The sequence below is a fragment of the Phocoena sinus genome, chromosome 18 (genome assembly GCF_008692025.1).
Source record: "Phocoena sinus isolate mPhoSin1 chromosome 18, mPhoSin1.pri, whole genome shotgun sequence".
NCBI lineage: Eukaryota > Metazoa > Chordata > Mammalia > Artiodactyla > Phocoenidae > Phocoena > Phocoena sinus.
Genome location: NC_045780.1, coordinates 69,264,250 through 69,285,009, shown reverse-complemented (window position 1 = coordinate 69,285,009; position 20,760 = coordinate 69,264,250). Strand labels below are relative to the sequence as shown.

The 20,760-nt window shown below is 37.0% G+C and overlaps 1 protein-coding gene across 3 annotated transcripts in view; it reads right to left on the bottom strand.

The window, feature by feature from the left end:
• The window catches only part of PCCA (propionyl-CoA carboxylase subunit alpha), a 355,051-nt gene that overhangs the window by 235,878 nt on the left and 98,413 nt on the right, over positions 1-20,760 (bottom strand). For all 3 annotated transcript variants that reach the window (XR_004346661.1, XM_032611119.1, XM_032611120.1), the window contains one exon: positions 10,585-10,621. Coding sequence is in view for 2 of the 3 variants with exons in the window: in XM_032611119.1 (XP_032467010.1) it covers positions 10,585-10,621 (37 nt within the window). In the remaining variant the exon portion in view is untranslated. The remainder of the gene's footprint in view (positions 1-10,584; positions 10,622-20,760) is intronic.

The window sequence follows — 20,760 nt, the reverse complement described above, 5'->3', positions numbered from 1 at the left end:
AGAAAAGGCATTTCACAAAATCCAACAGTCATTGAGTTCAGCAAGCTAGGAATAGAAGGAAACTTCTTAGACTTCATAAAGAACATCTACAAAATACCTACAGCTAACCTCATACTTAATGGTGAGAATCTAGATGCTTTCTCCCTAAGATCAGGAACAAGGTAAGGATGTCCTTTCTTACCACTCCTATTCAGTATCTTACTACAGGACCTACCTTATGCAATAAGACAAGAAAAAGGTAAACAAATTGGGAAGAAAGAAATACAACTTCATTAGCAGGAAATAAAACTGTCTATGAAGAAAATCTCAAAGAATCAACAACGACCACCACCAAAACAAATCTTCTAAAACTATTGTGATTATAGCCAAGTTGCAGGACACAAGGTTAACGTACAAAAGTTGACTGCATTCCCAAATACCAGCAATTAAAACTTGAAGTTAAAAACACCATACCGGGCTTCCCTGGTGGCACAGTGGTTGGGAGTCCGCCTGCTGATACAGGGGACACGGGTTCATGCCCCGGTCCGGGAGGATCCTGCGTGCCACGGAGCGGCTGGGCCCGTGAGCCGTGGCCGCTGGGCCTGCGCGTCCGGAGCCTGTGCTCCGCAGCAGGAGAGGCCGTGGCGGTGAGAGGCCCGCGTACCGCAAAAACAAAATAATACAAAATAAAAATAAAAACACCATACCATTTACATTAGCCCCCTCCAAAATAAAATACTTAGGCATAAATCTAACAAAATATGTACAGTATCTATATGTGGAAAACTACAAAACGCTGATAAATGAAATTAAGGAAGACCTAAATAAATGGAGAAAGATTCCACGTGCATGGATAGGAAGACTCAATATTGTTGAGATACCAATTCTCCCCAAACTGATCTATAGATTCAATGCAATCCCAACCAAAATCCCAGCATGTTATTTTGTGTATATCAACAAAAAGACTTTAACATTTATATAGAAAAGCAAGAGACCCATAATGGCCAACACAATATTAAAAGAGGGTAACAAACATGAAAGACTGACATTACCCAACTTCAAGACTTACTATAAAGCTAAGTAATAAAATCACCATGATATTGGTAAAAGAACAGACAAATCAATCAGTGGAATAGCATAAAAAGCCTGGAAATAAACCCACACAAATACAGTCGACTGATCCTTGACAAGAAAGCAAAAGCAGCTCAATGGAGAAAGGACAGTCTCTTCAACAAATGGTACTAGAACAACTGGACATCCATAGGCAAAAAAATGAATCTAGACACAGTCCTTATACATTTCACAAAAGTTAACTCAAAGCGGATTGTAGACCCAACTATACAATGCTAAACAATAAAATGTCTAGAAAATAAATAAGAGAAAATCTAGGTGACCTTTGGTTTGGCAATAAGTTTTTACAGACAACACCAAAAGTACAATCCATGAAAGAAAAACATTGATAAATTGGACTTCATTAAAAATAAACACTTCTGCTCTGCAAAAACACTCTTAAGAGAATGCAGACCCAAGTCACAGCCTAAGAGAAAATATCTGTAAAACATATCTGATAGAGAATTTATATCTAAAATATACAGAGCTCTTAAAACTCAAATAAGCCTATGAAAAGATCTTCAACATCCTATGTCATCAGGGAAATCCAAATTGAAACAACAATGAGATACTACTACACACCTATTAGAATGGCTAATATCCAAAATACTGACAACACCAAATGCTATCAAAGATGCAGAGCAACAGGAAACTTACTCTCGGATGGTGGGAATGAAAAGTGATCCTACCTAAAGCTAAATATAGTCTTACCACGTGACCCAGCAGTTGTAGTCCTAGATACTTACCCAACTGAGTTGAAAATTTATGTCCACACAAAAACTTGTGCACAAATGTTTATAGCTCCTCTATTCATAATTGCCAAAACCTAGAAACAACCAAGATATGCCCAACTTGAGACAACTATAAAAGACCAACCAGTATGCAGAATTCTCCCCAGGATTAGCTAAGGCCTTTGTTGAGTCTGCATCTCAACTCAATTCAACTTCTTCAATCCAGTTTCTTTCACTCCCTCACATGTGTTGGTCCCAAAAATACCCCCAATAAAATTCCAGAGTCTGCTTCTAAGACAGGTATCCAATCTGTGGCAGAGGAGCACATTTGGAAGGCTATTACAGTGATCTAGGCAAGAGATGACACTAGCTTAAACAAAGACAACAGTAGGATAAATGGAGAAAAGCTGATGAATTCAAGATTTAGGAAATGCTGACAGTGATATGCAAATGGAAAAACCACATAACGCAATATAATAGTGAATGCTGAGCCACAGAGAAAGCCTCACTGCTGATCAAAATCGAGACCCCTCTACTTCCTGCCTCTGTGATCCAGGCCGTTTCAGATGGCACAGAACTCCTCCCCACCCCACAGTCTTACCAATGGGAAGTAAACATGTAGGATAAAGAAAATGTAAATTTTTGTTGTTTAAAGTCACATGCGAAGGGCAATAAAAATATGAAATACTGGAACTCTGATAAACTAATGACAATTGCATAGACTCAAATAAAAATTAGCACATTACTAAGTTTTCCGAGGAAATGTAATTCAAAATCTACTGGGCAATTTGGCTGTCATGCAACACTTGGCTACGCTGAAAAGTTCCTATTGTGAATACAAAGAGATAGTTCCAAGCAATTTGGGAAAATAAATTCCATCATCAATGCATTTCCCATGTTGTGTTTATTTGGTCATAATTTTCCACTTTTTACTGTTGTCTTTTAATTACAAATTAGTTATATAGTTCGTTTAGTTTTATCATTATCAATTTAGTTTTGGTATAACTTTGGTTTAGCACACTTCAGACTGAGGTGATGCATATCTGTATCTATCTGCGGTCCATAATTATCCAGTAGCTAGAATGTCAACATATATGTGTTGCAGTCCAACTATGAATTATTTGTATCTACTACTACCACAGATATACACAACCTCTAACAAAGGTATGTGTAGGTGATATTTATTATCACTGAGTTTTTAACCACTGGAAAATGAAGAAGGGTGAAGTGGACACAGGATATTTTGCCTTTCCTAAGACAGCCATGCACACGTAAATATATAAATAACTATATAAATACACTGAGTTTAAATAAGAATGAACTAACATTATACACATAAAGATATAATCAAGCTGTGTTATAAGAAAGTAAACCAATACATAACAGTATTTTGTTTTAATATGGCAAAGAAAGGCAATTACATTTTTTTTGGGAAAAACTGATCTGGTCTACCTATTTCCCTCTATTCAGGCAAATAAAAAATACTAGATCCCTAACTCTGATCCAGGGATCAGAAATCAAGCACACGTCAGTGTACAGATTAGAGCAGAATGGGTTCACAGACAGAAAGTTTCCAAACAAAAACCAGTCTTAATGTCTTCACATTAGTGTCCGAACACTACGCAGAGCCTTTTGCAATAGAGTAACAGAAAAAAGAAAAGGCATGCAAGAATGAACTACAATAAAAGAAAGAGAGGGAGGCAGTGGAAACAAATATGACATGGTAAAATACAGAGAGAGAACTTGTGAAATCATGCTTAAACCCAAAATGCATATACTGGAGTAATAAAAGAAAATGTAAGTACCCAAGTGACAATGGGAAAGAAGGGACACGGAATACACGTTCCCAACTCCCAGGGACTATCATTCTAACCTTAAATGACTGCATTACTTCAGTAATAGGAAAACTGCAAAATAAAAACCTCATTCTTTAATGAATTTTACAAAGAATACTTTAACACCATTTTCTTCAACCTTAGGCATTTCTTAATAAATCTCATAAATAAATAAATAGATAGATAGATAGTAAATGTGTCTTCTACTGAGGACCAAATTGGAAAATGAATTAATGTTACTTAAGATTATGAAAAAGGTATAAATTGTAATATCTTTTCAAAGGCTTCCTCAATATATCTTTAACCACAAAGTCATACACTACATGTGAAAAGTTTTCTAAGCAGCATGAATAAATAAAAGAAAAGATTTCAGGGCTTAGCTAAGTATTTCCATCCATCTTTAGCATGAAAAATTTGTTCTTTTATACAAAAAAAAAAAAAGAGCAACCTTTTTTTAACGTTATACCATGCCAAAAGGAAGATGAGAAGAGGCAAAGGACAAGGAAAAAATAGCCAGGGCAGAGAAGAAGAGACAAAGCAATTCCTATACACTTATCAGAGTCAGAGGCCAAGGCATATGGGAGAGCATAACTTGCACAGAATGTGAAGATATCACGTCAACACTTAGTGTGAAGGCAATAAGGTTCAGGAAAAGACTCTCATACATTTAAATCTTAGATTCCTAAAAACTTCCTTTAGTCCTGCCTAGTGAATCCAAGGACAGCCTATATGAATTGATGAGCTATAGTCATTAACAACCACATACTAAATTTACTTAAAATAATTCTAGATTTTTTTTTTTTTTTTTTTTGCAGTACACAGGCCTCTCACTGTTGTGGCCTCTCCCGTTGAGGAGCACAGGCTCCGGACGCACAGGTTCAGTGGCCACAGCTCACGGGCCCAGCCGCTCCACGGCACATGGGATCTTCCCGGACCGGGGCACGAACCCATGTCCCCTGCATCGGCAGGCGGACTCTCAACCACTGCACCACCAGGAAAGCCCTCACTCTTCCTTTTAATAGAGAATTACTTGAGAGAAATATGTATTCTATTGTTGGGTAGAGTGTTCTATATATATATCAGTAAGGTCTCATTGGTTTAAAGTGTTAAGATCTCTACTTCTTTATTGATCTTCTCTGTAGATATCCTACCCAGTATTTAAATTGTACTACTGAAGTCCCCAACTATTATTGTAGAACAATCTATTTCTCCTTTCAATTCTGTCAATGTTTAACCTCATATATTTTGCATCTCTGCAGTTTGGTGCATAGATGTTTATAATAGTCAATATGTTTAAAATAATCAATGTATAATGTCTTTGTCTCTTATGACAGTTTTAGGCTTTAGTTTAAGTCTGTTTTGTCTGATATTAGTATAGCCACCCCAGCTCTCCTTTGATTACTATTTGCATGGGATATCTTTTTCCATCCTTTCGCTTTTAATGTATTTCTGTCTCTGGATCTAAAGTGAGTTTCTCATAGACAGCAAAGAGTTGGATCATGTTTTTTATCCATTCTGCCAATGTCTGGCACAGTGAGATACCATTTCACACATACTAGGATGGCCATAATATTTTTTTTAAAAAAAAAGAAAGAAAAAAGAAAGTAACAAGTATTGGCAAGGATGTGAAGAAATTGGAAACCTCATACATTGCTAGTAGGAATGTAAAATGATTCAGCCACTGTGGAAAACAGTTTGGAGGTTCCTCAAAAAGTTAAACATAGATTTACCATCACAACCAGCAATTCCACACGAGGTACATACCAAAATAATTGAAAACAGGTATGCACACATATACATGTATATGCACATTCACAGCAGCACTACCTACAATAGTCAATAGCTGGAAACAACCCAATGTCCATCCGCAGGTGAATGGATAAACAAAATGTGGTATAAACACACACTGGAATATTATTTGGTCATAAAAGGAATGAAGTATTGATATATAGTAAAACATGGATGAACTTTGAAAACATAAAAGATACAAAAGGTCACATGTTTTATGATTCCATTTATATGAAATATCCACAATAGGTAAATCCATAGAAACAGAAAGTAAATTGGTGATTGTCAGGGGCCAGGAAATAAGGAGTGAATATTAATGGATAGAGAGTTTCTTTTAGGGGTAATGAAAATGTTCTGGAATTAGCCTGTGGTGATGGTTCATTAATCCTGTGCATATACTAAAAAACACTGAATTGTACACTTTGAGAGGCCAGATTTTATACTATTTAAATTTTATCTGAATTTTTAAAAATCAAATAATTAGTATAAAAATTTAGAACAGGTTGTCTCTAAATCTGAGGGGGTGATACTGACATGGAAGGAGTATGGGGGAACTTTATGGGGTGACAGTAATGTCCAATGTCTTAGTGGGGTTTTGGGTTACACAGGGTGGGTATGCATATATCAAAATCAGCAAATACACACTTCAGACCTGTTCATGTTACTGTATATAAATTTTGCCTCAAGATAATCAAATTGTATACAAATACTGAATTAAGTTAAAGACATCTATGTTGAAGTATTTAGGGGGATGCATCCTGATATTTGCAATGTACTTTGAAATGCACCAAAATTAAAATGGATTAACCAATGGATAGATAAGCGATAAAGCAAACCTAGCAAAAGATTAATAGTGGAGTGTTGGTGTTGGGTATATAGGTATACATTGTAAAAGTCTTTCAAAATGTTGTATGATTTAAAATTTTCAAAATAACACATTGAGGAAAAAGTTAAAAAACAAGAAAAATATCCAAAAGGCATGAGTACTTTGCAGAGATTTGGAATATAGTTATAAAACAGAATTACTGAGTGGTAATGTTAGAGTGTCTTCTCTTGAAGACATGACATTTAAGCCAAGATATGAAAGGCTACAAGGAGCCATCTATGTGAAGATATCAGCAAGAGTGTTCCAGGCTTCCCACCCCACCCCAAAAAATCTTATTCTAAGGCCCTGAAGTTTGATGTAATCAAGAGAGCCAGTTTAGGGACCTTCCTGGTGACGCAGTGGTTAAGAATCCGCCTACCAATGCAGGGGACACAGGTTCGAGCCCTGGTGCCGGAAGATCCCACATGCCGCGGAGCAACTAAGCCCGTGCGCCACAACTACTGAGCCTGCACTCTAGAGCCCGTGAGCCACAACTACTGAAGCTCGTGCGCCTAGAGCCCGTGCTTTGCAACAAGAGAAGCCACGAAGAGTAGCCCCCGCTCGCCACAACTAGAGAAAGTCCATGTGCAGCAACAAAGACCCAAAGCAGCCAAAAATAAATAAATTTAAAAAAACAAAGCCAGTGTGACTGAAGTATGGTAGGCAAGGAAGGGAGTAGTATAAAATGAGATTGGAGAGAAAGGCAGGTGTCAAATCATTTGGGGCTTGTAGTCACAGTAAGGAATTTTAATTTTATCTAAGTGCAACGGAAAGTCATTAACGGGTTTAAAGCTGGGATCAACTGGGTGGGATGAGATGGGGTGTGTCCGTATTATTTAGAGTTTTAAAATATCACACTGACTGCTATGTGAAGAATGGCTTTGAAGTGTTTAAGAAAAGAAGTAGGAAAACTATTATAGTTCCTGCAAGAACAATGGTAGTTTGGAGGAGAGTGCTGGTAGTCAAGATAGTGAGTAGTGAATATGGGAGATATTTTGAATGAAGACGTGACAGTATCTATTGATAGACTGACAATAGGATGACAGGGGAAAAGGCACCAGGATAGATCTTGGATTTTAGCTTTAGCCACTGAGTGAATGGAGTGACATCTACCGAGACGTAGAAACCGTGGGAGAAGCAGGTTTGGAGTATGGTGGATCTGAGGATCAAAAAAATTTTTCTTAAATTGGGTACGATTTGTGACTGTAAGGAAGACAGGCAGAAGAAAAGAAAACAATCAGAGTAATCTGGAAGTTGTTAAAGAACAGGGTTTAGATTTACAAATTCTTTTCCTTTTAAGAATCAATTTTGGCTTGATTGTATTAAGGACCTTTGATCCAGTAAAAAGCTCAAACTTTAATGCAAATCAAGCTTACTGATTGCTGTTGCCTATCTCTGGGGTTAAAGATAAACTGGGGATCAATAGCCCTGTATCTTTAAACTTAAGAGAGGTCAAAAGGAAAAAATCAGGAGTGAGAATGAGGGAGACAAGGAAGCCCAAAAAACAAGTACATAGAAGTAACATATTAAGTCTTAACTGTCTCTCACCCTGTCAATGATAAGGTGCTGTCTGATTCTTAAATTCCACATATAACACGATTAAGTGCCTTATACTATTTTACACAAAGTGGTAACTCAAATTTTAGCTCTCAACCTCTAATACCATTAGTTTTCCAAAGTATATTGAAAAATCCATGCTCTTTGGAGCTAAATGACCCTAAATTTAAAGTAGCCCACCACTCAGTAGCTCTGTGACCTTGAGCAAATTACTTACCATTTCTAATCCTTAGTTTCTTAAATGTAAATGAAAATAATTAACCCAAGAATTAGCATTAGAAATAACATTCACAAAGTGCCTGCTACATGGAAAAAATGCTCCATAAACAAGAGCTACTATTATGCAAAAGGCACCTAATTCATCAATGCTCAACCCGGTAGTTTCCTCCTTAGGTAGCCCAGATCCCTGTTTCCAGAAAAGAAGTACAGATGAGAGAGAGAAGGGAACCACAGAAAAGACAATTTCATTTTCACCATGTAACACAGAAAGAAGTAAAACAGAGAAATCTGTGAATAGGCATGACAAATGGACCATCCGCAACCTACAAATGGATAGGTTCAAAGGCTGATTATATAATTCAGTTGTTTAGAACTGGGAACATACTTTCCCAGGGAATCAATGTTCAATTCAACTCTCAGACAAACTCACAAGAAGTCATCAAAATCATAATGTAGTTAAAATGTGATATATCTCAATAAAATTAGTAGAAAACTGATGAATCAACCAAACAATACAGAAAACCAAGAAACTTTAATAATATGTAATTTAACTTATTTTAGAAGCTGGCACTTGAGGGAAAAGGTTTTATGGGAGGTTTCAGTAGTGATTCAGAGGGGGTTTCAGGGAAATTTCAAAAGCTTTATAAGGCTGATGACCCTGGTTCTTTATTATGTTTTACTTCACCTCAAATTTTATGGCTTCCCTTTCTTTCAGCATAAGCAAAACACTAGCACTCTTATACTTAATAGCCATGATTGCGATCATTCATTTCACGAATGAGAAGGAGCAACTGGGGAAGAACTACAGGAAAGACAGGAAAGAAGAAGGACCATAACGGATGTGCCCAAATATAAAGAAAAGAGCCTTCAATTGAATTAGATAAACTCAGTAAGTAAAAAACTGAAGGGGGTTGAGGGTGGTTAAGTACAGCACTAAAATAGTAAGGGAGGAAAAAGCCAGGTGATGAGAACTGATCAGAGTCCCACCATGATTCACTGGTTATTTTAAAGGTCACAATTTTTTTTTTCCTTAAAGTGGAAGACAAAAAAAGAGCAAGCAAAGCAACCTGCCACTTATACAAACGGAATTCTCAAGAGCTGAAGATTCATAATTAAAATTGTGACACACCAACAGAATTCAAGATTTTCTCCTAACCCCTTATTTCTCTAAATTCCTCCAAATATTCTGTTCTTTTTATGTAGATACTATTGTGATAACAGCATTATTATGTCCTGTTATACAGATGATAATAATATCTAAACTAGAACTAGAAAGATGACTTTTGACATTTACAATTACACAACAGAATAAAATTATTTTAGGAAAGTCTCCTCAAAAGCCAGCAGACATGTTATAGCCTCTTAGGCTATGAGGAATGCAGTGATTTCAAACCAGAGAGAGAAGCTTTTGATTTTCTTAAAGACATAAACCACAAATCAGTTCCATGTAGTCCAACCTATATTCAGAATCTAGCAACTCTTCCTGAGAAGTACTGAGATGCTTTTTGATGCTTTTTGAAGCCCGAAGAAATGATTAATGAAGAGATGTTATAGTCAGATAAAATAAGATTTTCTAGGGCTTGGTCTTAAGTCCAGGATCTATATCAGTCAAATCAGCCAAAGTAAATGCTCTCCAAATGAATAAAATAATTCTAAATAATCAGAGAAAACAGGACTAAAGAAATGTTAATGTGGGATGCTGAAAAGCTTGGCCCCATCAGTGCAGGAATGCTAAGATGCTGTGATTTCCTAACTACCAAGCATTGTCTAATTTCTCTCATCTACCTACAAATTTTTGTCAAATGTAAACAAATATGAAATGATTAATAAAACTGTAAAATTACTTAATAGCATTACTAATCTATGATAACAGTATGCCCATGCATTTTCTTAATTAACAGGTATTGAAAATACAATGTCAAGAGTGCCAGGAATATTTTTGAAAATAAAAAGTCAGGGAGCACTGCCCCAGTATAATTATACATACAACAGGCAAGTAAAACAGTCATTAAAACGTCCTTCAGTTTACCTTTTACTCCAATTTAGAATATTCTGTTCTCACATCCTATTTTCTCTTTCCTAGCAAGATTTTTAAGTTGATATTTAAATTCTTAGGAAAAGGTAAAAACTTGAAGAGCCTTGTCAAATATGAAATCTTCATGTTAATCACGTATGTCCTTTAGTAAGTTGCATTCAACTACATATATATAAATTTACATTACATCCAATCTCAAGAACTATTAAGACAATTCCTTCTTTTAATTAGCCAGTGATTTTCTCTTACAAAGGAACTATAATTAAGGTCAAATTACTCTTTAAAGTTCCCTTTAATAATAGAATATGGTAATTCCGCTGATAAATTCTTCCAGAGGAACAAGTAATCAGAAACCTGAAACTATTAAACTATTATTTGCTCTTCGGGAATTACGTATTACATGTTTACTCAACCATATCTGCTAAAAGACATAGAAATCCTACCAAAGTTAATTTAAGAACTTACCAATTTCCCTTGCAATTCTGACAGCTTCATCTGCATCCTGTAAAAGCAGGAAATGAGACCCAACATTAATCCCATCAACCATTGCACAATGTCTTTAGGGCAGTCATATATTGCACTACTGCCTCCTCCGATTCATTTAATGTTCAATTTTACAACCTTCTAACTCTTTTTATTCAGAGAAATGTAAAATTAATACCATAAGTGGAATGTAAATTCTACCTCATCCTTATTATATTAAGAAACTCAAAGCAGTTTGAAATGAGCTGGCAGGAAGCACTACCAGAATTGCCAAGTGATTTGGTGCAGTTGCTGGAATTTAACGGCAGAATTTAGATGTTTACAATCAATACTGAACCATAAATCAGATCATTAAAGCTTGTCCACAGCCAGCTTGTTTCTGTCTCTGATATTTATATGTCATGTTTTCCTTGATTCTGTCAGCAGGGGGAGTTGATTCTCTATTGTTTGGGAGGAGATCAACAGATTTTCCAGAAACAAAAAAGTAAATTTCTAGTATCTATAGGAATTGCCAATTGTTCCCCTCAAAAAATTCCTTTAGTAATCTCCATTACTTTTTCTTTTTTATTTCTTTTTTTTGGGGGGTACATATTTTATCTTTACCAGTTACATCTTGTTAATGTAAATTAAAACCTGAAATTCAATGAACCATCTAGTGGGGGGGGGGGGGGGAACTTCCAAAAAGCCAAGGAAAGAAAAGGCATTCTAAAACAGTACAAGGTAACACTGTAAATCAACTCTACTTCAATAAAAATTTTAAAAATAAAAATAAATAAAACAGCACAAGGTAAAAGTTTATGAATGTAAGGATTACTTACTGCTAAATATCAACCAATGCCACTGAATGGACCAAAACTTCCCTTGAATCTAAACCATCATTAATTCTCACCTAACACGTCCAACACAGGACATTTCCCCCAGATAACAGTAAAGAGAAAGCTGAAAAGATTGTAAGTCCAAGTAAATCCTAGTAAATTTAACTTTTTAAATAATTCAGTGACATACACTAAACTATTACAGGGAATGACAATAATGTTTTGAAACCATCAGCTGGTAAGAATGCCTGAATTTTTAAAAAATAACTTTAAAATATCAAAGTAAAGGTTGGTATTTTTTAAGCTTTTAAGCTAATACTTTAAAAATGTAGAGTAACCATGTCAGCATCCTCCCCCAAAATGGGAGGGCGGGGGATGTTTATAACTGCTTCATTCATGTCTAATAAAAAAAAAAATCTTCCTTAAAAGTCTTCAGTACCTAATAACATCCCCTGAATAAGGAGGTTGGCAGGGGAAGTTGTCAGAAAAATTTAATTTCCTTTCATTAGCCAGTCTGCTCCACAAATAGGTGCTTGTTAAGTTCAAAGCAGTCCTGAAAGCAACATCAGTTTTAAGTCTTTTTTTTTTTTTTTTTAACTCCAAGCAGTCACATCTGCTAATGAGATTTTCCAAATAACAATTGTTTTCAAGTCAGAGATAAATCTATACTTTCCATTCTACCCCCACAAAAAATCAAGGTTTACTGCTTTATTACACCTTGCTGTTTTCACTGACCTTACATTCTCCAAATTTTAGCTTAAAGGGATAAAAATCCATGAAAAGGGTCATTTAATAATGTTAGTGGTTTCCACACATTGAGTTTGAAGGTTCTTTGTTCAAGCCAGTGACAGTTATTGGAGAATACTTCCCCTTAATAGCCTCTCTGTCAGGAAGTGTTAAACCTGCCAAATGCGGACAATTAGTGCCTCGCGAACAAAATACAGGAAGAGTGCTGGCTCATGGAGACTGGATTATAAGAAGACTAGAAGGAAACTTTTAACATGTCTTTTCTTTCAAACGTGTAATAGTATATTTGCAAAAGGTACTCAGAGAGAAAAAACACTGCTATCTAAAAGGTTCATTACCTTGAAAAAACTAACAGGCAATGTTAGTTCATTAGTAATATTGTAATACGTATTTATATATACATATTATGGATGGACTGTGTACAGACAGATACATGTTTACACAAAGCAAAACTTCTAAAAATTCTTTAGCTGCTACAAATCCAACACTTCAATAAACTGCCACAAAACAATCTTGTGTTTTAACTAATCAGTATGCTTAAGTTTTCTTACTATGAAAAGCAAATTCTACTAAATGACCTTCCAAGTAAAATCAAACTGTCTTTAAAATTAATTTTTCACTTGTCATTCATTCATCCCAAAATATTTAATTGAGCATATATTATGTACTAGACATTAAAAATCTCTATTATCAGTTTCAACAATAAACTATTAAGTATACCTAGCTCCAATATGTTCTTTCAGCACATATACAAAACTACTTTTAAAGAGATAAAAAGGTCCTATGTGTTGGGGTTGGCCAAAAAGTTCATTCGGGTTTTGCCGCGCAACGTTACAGAAAAACCCAAACGAACTTTTTGGCCAGCCCAATAGCTCCAAATTCAATGGCACTGACACATCCCACAGTGTAACTTCCCTGTAGGGCTATAGGTAGAAAAAATTTTTGTAGTAAAAAAAAAAAAAAAATTGAACCAACAAGAAAAAGACCAACAATCATCTGACGAGGAAAGGGTTGCAGGACAGTATTAAGCTACATAATTCTAAAACAGCAGCAGTTCAAGAAATGGAGAAAGAGGAAAGAAGCCAACAGAACCAGTAACCATTTCTTCTACTCCTCTATTTCAGCACAGCTTACATTAAGTGAGCTCTATCATCCAACTGAAGAATAAAACAGTAAAAAATTCTGTTTTATAGAGAGTATGATGGGAGAGGTAGGTGATGCTGCTATAACCAAATAAGTAGATCACAACAATGTAAAAAGGAGCTAAAAAACTTGGATGCTTTTTCTGCAGGCCCAATTTATCTGTTAATGGTCTGTAGCACCCACCTGTGAGACAGCAAAGTCCAGCAGCTAAGAGCATAGATACTGGAGCCCAAAGGCATAGGCTCCAATGCTGGCTCAGTGACAGTGAACGCATTACCTACCAGTATGCCTCTATGGAATTAGGTTTCCTCATCTGTAAGATGGACATAATATCTCATAGGGTTATTAAGAAGATGAAATTAGTAACAGCTGAAACACACTAGAACAGAGTCTGGCAAATAGTAAGCACTCAGTTAAGGTTGGCAATATGTGATAAAATGGGCAGCCCGCACCCCCAACTATCAAGTTTGTTCCTTTCCTGCCTGCCCTTGGTTGTCCTATCCTGTGGTCATCACTCACTCTCTGAACCTGTATGATACAGAACTAATACTGGCACTACAATACTGAAAAAGTGTGCACTTGTACCTCCAGTGCCCTTCACTGGATCAGATGATCCGAGTACTCTTTACAGCTGGTAAGCAGGGTCCTTCTTGGGCAGGGAAGGGAAGTAAAATCTATAACAAAGACAGGCAAATTCAAGTAGTCCTCCCTGATGTTAAACACCCAATTTATTTCTACAGTGACAGTAGTGTCCAATACTGGCTCCACCACCCACAATTCAGGCCACACCTCTCCCTTCTCACTTGCTACATACAGCCTACTTACCAACCCTGAATTCTGTACTCACTGGATGAGAGTCCTGCTACTCATCAGTATGGGAAGCTACTTAGTTTACTTTCCTCAGCTGGTTCTGAACAAATCAGTGACTGTTTCTGAAGAAAACAAAAAAATCATTGCTTCAAGACACAATGGGCATGGGGCTTCCCTGGCGGTCCAGTGGTTAAGACTTCGCCTTCCAGTGCAGGGGGTGCAGGTTCAATCCCTGGTTGGAAGCTAAGATCCCACATGCATGCCTCAGTGGCCAAAAAACCAAAACATAAAACAGAAGCAATACTGTAACAAATTCAATAAAGACTTTAAAAAAGGTCCACATCAAAACAAAAAAAAAGACAACTATGGGTAAAAGCTCTATCTGTACACAAAAAGCATCCTCAAACTATTCTGCATTCATATACAAAGTAAAGCAAAAGTTTCAACAATCCTGGGTTCAGGAGATAGGATCCAGCTGATTCTATTTTCCAGATAATTCCAGGTCAAACAGAAGACTCTTTTAATTTATTGATATTTTCAAATCTAAAATTTAGTACACGTTTCTCTTATTGTAAAACAGCATAATAAACATAACTGAACCCTTTTTCAAAAATATAAAGCCTTTGAAGCATCATCAGGAAAGTTATTCTCAGTTTAGCAGGAGAAAAGGATACTGATGTCTAATGTTGTACTTTTTAATTACTAGGACACAGCTTTCCGATTTTTTGGTTTTTTAAATGATTCCCTTCACACTAGTTTTTTGTTGTTATTATTTGGCTCTTTCTGCTAAAGCAAAAGTGCAGTGTTTAAAATCTGGCTAATCAGGTGATAAAAACAATTACTACTTTAAACCTACACTACATAATTTATAAAATTTATAAACATAATTTATAAACCTACACTGCATAATTTATAATTTATAAACAGAACACGAGAAACTCAGAGAAGTCTAATAAATTTCCTGGTAAACTGGTAGGTATTAGAACCAAATGCAGCAATTTAATCTTTGTTGATTCCTCCCTCTGCTTCACACCTGACATCTAATATCACAAAATCTTACAGATTCAACTTCCAGTGTCTCCCTATACCATCTACTTGGCTCCATCCTAATACCTTATTTTAGGCCCCCTAACATTTCTTGTCTGGGTTAAAGGAAGAGCATTCTAATTTGTCTACCAACCTCAAGTTTTGCACTGCTCCAATCCATTTTCCACATCACAATCAAAAAGTTTTCTAATTCCACAATTTTTATCATGTTAAATAACTCTTCTGCATGAAACCATTCAGAAGCTCCCAAAGGCACAAAAATAACCTCCACATCCAGATGCATAGCATTCAAAGTCATACATATCTGGATCCTAATTCTCTCTCCAGCCCTGTCTTAACTACAACCCCTCACACTTGCATACCTGCAGTTTGCTAAAGTTCTCACGGTCTCCCAGCTCCAAGCTTTCACAAGATATTTTCACTGACCATAATGCTGCATCTCCATCAATTCCCCTTGCTTTTTAGCTAACTCACTACTACTCAGACTTCAGGTTATCCCTTAAATATCCTTCCATTGGAAGTTCTGCCACGACGCCCTTAAACTAGGGTAGGTGCCCCTCCTACATGGGCCCAACATACTCTCAGCTTCACATTATTAAAATGTATTAAATTGCCTATCTGTAGGTCTCCCTAAGGGGACCTAAGGGGACTTGAAGCTCTTTGAAATCAGCGTCTGCGGCTTGTTATTTTTCGCTAAACAAGTGGGCTGGGATTCCAACCCTGTCTTCCAACAGCTTCAGAAGAACACTCTTCATTCATTCTGCTCTCAAGTTCCTGAGATCAAGTTAATAAGATACTGAAGAAAATGAAAGGCAAATACTCATACCAGATGACTACTTGAATACTTGACTACTTTAAATGACACTTTAAAACATTAGTTTCTCTCTAATGAAAAGGGTAACTCAAGAACAAGACAAAAGGAAACCGTTCCAGAAGACTCCTTAAGTACTACACACAATGTTTTAAAAGAATGTGGGAAACCATCTCCATATAACGTCCCAATAACATTCAAAATCATCAAATGGAAAAGGAACAAATGTTTTAAGGAGAAATATAACAAACTGAAACCACATTAATTTACTCAAGTACTTGGAGGAAAAAAAGTAGACTATAGTTGCTAAGAAAAAGAATTGTTAAAAAAAAAAAAAGAATTGCTTTAAAAATACCACAGATCAATGGGAGAAAAAAAAACATGGATTTTTAAAAGATGGACTTATCTATAATTAGCACATAGTCTTCCAATGCAAAAGTATTGCTTAATGCAGTTGCTAAAACGACAAGGTATTCCAAAAATTTACACTATTTATCTGCATCAGCAAACCTCTATCTGCATAGATACCACCAAAAGCAATCTTTTACCTAACAAATCTAAACTACAAAATGTGAAAAGTAGTGAAGTTCCAAATGAATGTGGAATTACTACACAAGGATTCTAAAGTAACCAAATTTAACAGAAAAAAAAATGTAGTCTCATATCAGAAATAATTAAAAGCAAACTATAAATAAAACTAGTATTAACATTTGTCTGAAAAACGAAGGGGCATTCCTTACAGTCATTTTTAAATGCTTATCTGAAAACTATATCCTGCAGGTTCAGTTGTGGTTTAACAAATTAATTCAGACAAGAGGTGTTAGGAACTGTATACCATACTTAACACAGGTAATGAGAGTCTATCATCATTTGAGAGTGTAACAGGATCTTAAAAAATCACCTAAGGCATACCAGGAGACAACACTGACAAGAGAGTGGATTTATTTTCTTCAACTTTCTACTTTTCCCTATTTTCCAAATTAACCGAGGTTGGAAATTCAAATGCAGATTGTCAAATGCAGCCTCCCTGAAAAGACAACCAAAAAAACCTGTTGATCAAGCAAAACCAAGTTTACTACCTACTACAGTAAAGGATACCATCACCTTGAAGCAATCTTGGAGGTTCCACTGGAATCAGTTCAAGACCTACTAAAAGCCACAGTTCAAGATCCTAGCTTCAAAAACTGCAGTGCTCCTCTGATACCCACTGAGCCCCCCACGCTCAGGGGTCTCCCCAACCACAATGGTGAGAAAAATCTCACATTGGGGAGAGCTTCAAAAAATCCTCAACATTTCTTTTTGTTTTTTTGTTTTTGTTTTTTTTTTTTTGCAGTACGCGGGCCTCTCACTGCTGTGGCCTCTCCCGTTGCGGAGCACAGGCTCCGGATGCGCAGGCTCAGCGGCCATGGCTCACAGGCCTAGCCGCTCCGCGGCATGTGGGATCTTCCCGGACCGGGGCATGAACCCACGTCCCCTGCATCGGCAGGTGGACTCTCAACCACTGCGCCACCAGGGAAGCCCCCTCAACATTTTTTGTTCTGAGTCCATAAGACAAAGTTCATATGGAAGAAGACAAGCATAGGACCTATAAGTTCATGTTCATGTGTCCAGGAGCCAGTGACTTCAGAAGGTTTCAAGGGTATCCAAATAGGACAAAATTTGCCTTGAAACCCATATCAAAACCTTGAAAATTTTCCCCTGTCTTGACTCATTTTTTTTGTCCATGGGAGTCTGAGTCTGGAAGAGATCTCCCCTCCAAATCCTAAACCACCAAGGCACTGCACACTGTCAGGTCTGCAGTTAGAGATGGCCAACCATTATTTGGTAAGCCACTGCAAGACTTTCGTAAACAGGTTTGTCTCAGGATGCCTGTGCTGTAAGTCAGACTACTCCTCAAATGTATTAAATCTGTAACTCAAATTCATGTTCTTATCTTTCTAGATGGCATAATTTCACCACGGATAGTTTAGAATTATAATAGACTCTTTCATCAGCTTTTGGTATGAATGATTCATCTGAGAGGCACACCTTAGGGGAAAACAGGGAAGCAAACTCTCAAACACCTAGTGTTCTGCATTACTAGGTGCAGAATAAACTAATGGCCTTACAGATAAAATTAGATGCTCCCGCTCCAGAAATTAATATCAGTCTTTTGATAAAGACACCTGCAGATTTTACAACCAGAAGTAACAATGAGTAAACAATTGTTCTGTATTAGCCAAGAAAATGACGGAAAAAAATATAACAGGCTATGTTCCAAAAGCGAATCAAGTACCCATTTCAGTCATCAACTCAAAAGGAGAAATTTCACTAATTATTACTTATTGATACTGGCAGTATACTATCAAACTTAAATCCCTCCATCATTACAGAAGCTCTCTCTCAGCGACAACAAATTACTCAGATAATGGTTATCTCTAATATTCCTCACATTTCCCGTGTCCCAGCCCCCTACTGTCACCTTTGAACCTTTATTCAAGGAACATTCCTTCCTCCTATGAGACACTACACACACTGACTTCATAAGAAAGAATCTACAATGCAAACAGAATTCCCAGATCAAATGCTCTCCTAATGACCTTGTCCTTGAACTCCTGAGGACTCTGCTACTAATCATCAAGACAGAATTAATCTGGACTCTGACTCATCACTACCCTTGTGACTAAACCAAGCCCAAACTGACGATCTCAAGAAGGCCAGATTTCTTGCTCAGGAAAAAAAAAAAAAAAAAAATACAATTATACCGGAAGTATTAGGGCTGAATAGACCAAGGTTCATAAAACCACTACCCAAACTCTCTAAAACGAGAATGTAAAGAAGGACTAAAACCCAATAGTTGACAGCCTAATAAAGAAAAAACTTGTCATACTCTGCTCAGGGCCTTTCAAGGCTGCAATCAAGGTATGGGCCAGACTGCATTTGCATTTGGAGGCTCAACTGGGGACAAATCCAAGTTCACTCAGGTGACTGGCAGAATTTATTTCCTTGAGGCTGTAAGACTGAGGGCCCCACCGTTTTGCTGGCTCTCGAATAGAGATCATCTTTACTTAGATCCTCAGAAGCTGTCTGCAGTTCACTGCCATGTGGGTTTCCTCAATATGGCTGTTCCCTTCATCAAGCCAGCACCTAGAATCTGTTCTCTAGTCTCCTAAAATGGAGTCTTTTATGATAAAACATAATCACAGGAGTGACACTCAATTACTCTGCCCTATTAACGTAAGTGAACGCAGTGATATTCCATCACCTTTGCCATATAATGTAACTTAATTAAGGGAGTGACGTGCCATCACCCTTTGCCATAGTCTCTTAGTTAGAGAAGCGAATCACAGGTTTTACCCAAACTGAAGAGGAGTCGATTACACAAAGGCTTGGACGCCTGGAAGTTCCTCAAAAAGTTAAGCATAGACTTATCATATGACCCAGCAATTCTACTCCTGAGTATATACGCAAAAGAACTTAAAAGAGGTATTCAAACAACAGGTATCCTACCCTCCAACATTCCCTCTCCCCGTTCCCTGTCTTATGTTTCTTATTTTATTATTTATTATTTGTCTCCTTTTTCTATAGCAAAAGCTCAATGAGGGCAGGAATATTTTTTTGTTTTGGTCTGCTTTGATCCCTACTATATCCTATATCCATAGCACTTCAAACAATATTAGACAAACAGTGTGCACTTGTTAAATATTTACTGAATAGATAAGTAAACAAATAATTTTAAATGTGGTAAATGAAGTACAGGGTATTAAGGGAAAATTCAGTAGAGGCCTTAATCTAACACATACAGTCAAGGAATGCCTCTGTGAGAAATGTATGTTTAAGCCAAGACCTAAACTATGTGTAGAAGACAGTCAGGAGTGAAGACCGAAGCAGAATCAACACTCATGTGTCAGAATTATGAACAGAAGTTTCAAAAATCTAAAAGATGTCATACATGGTCGGTACATCCAGTGCCAAGGGTAAGCTGGCACAGTATCAGTTTGAAGAGAGAAACAAAGGCCAGCTATTCAAAGGATTTAAATGAGTAGTCATTCAAGAGTTTTTAAACACAGGCATGTGATCAAATCTGGATTTCTGAAACATCACTCAAGCTTTAGTGTCGAAATTTAACTGGACGGGACCAAGACCAAGACTGGCTACAAGGGGACTTCCCTGGTGGTCCAGAGGCTAGGACTCTGCGCTCCCAGTGCAAGGGGCCCAGGTTCGATCCCTGGTCAGGGAACTAGATCCCACACACCGCAACTAAGACTTCGCATGCCGCACTAAAGATCCCCCATGCCCTGACTAGGACTCGGCGCAGCCAAATAAATATTTAAAAAATAAAAAAGACTGGCTACAGGGAGAGCAATTGGAAGGCTGATGAAGTAATCCAGACTATATGATGTTAGCTGGAACTTGGAATTAGTGTGAGGAAAAAAATAAAAGTAATAGATCAGAAAGATACTTAAGTGAATTCTCTGTAGCGGTATTTATTAGGAACTCCAAGCTTCTAGCTTGTGAAATGGTGTGGAAAATGCCAGCACCTTCTCAGGCAAGAAAGGAAAAAATGAGAAGTTTACAGCAGGAGTCAGCAAACTTTTTCTGAATAGGCCAGGTAGTAAATATTCCAGACTTTGTGGGTCTCTGACACAATTACTCAACTCAGCCATTATCATGGAAAAGCAGCCATGGACAACATATAAAGGAAAGAGCATGGCTGTGTTCCAATAAAATTTTATTTACAAAAACAGGAGTGCCTGGAGCCACACAGAATGCCAATCCCTGGCTAGAGAGAAAACGATGAGTTCA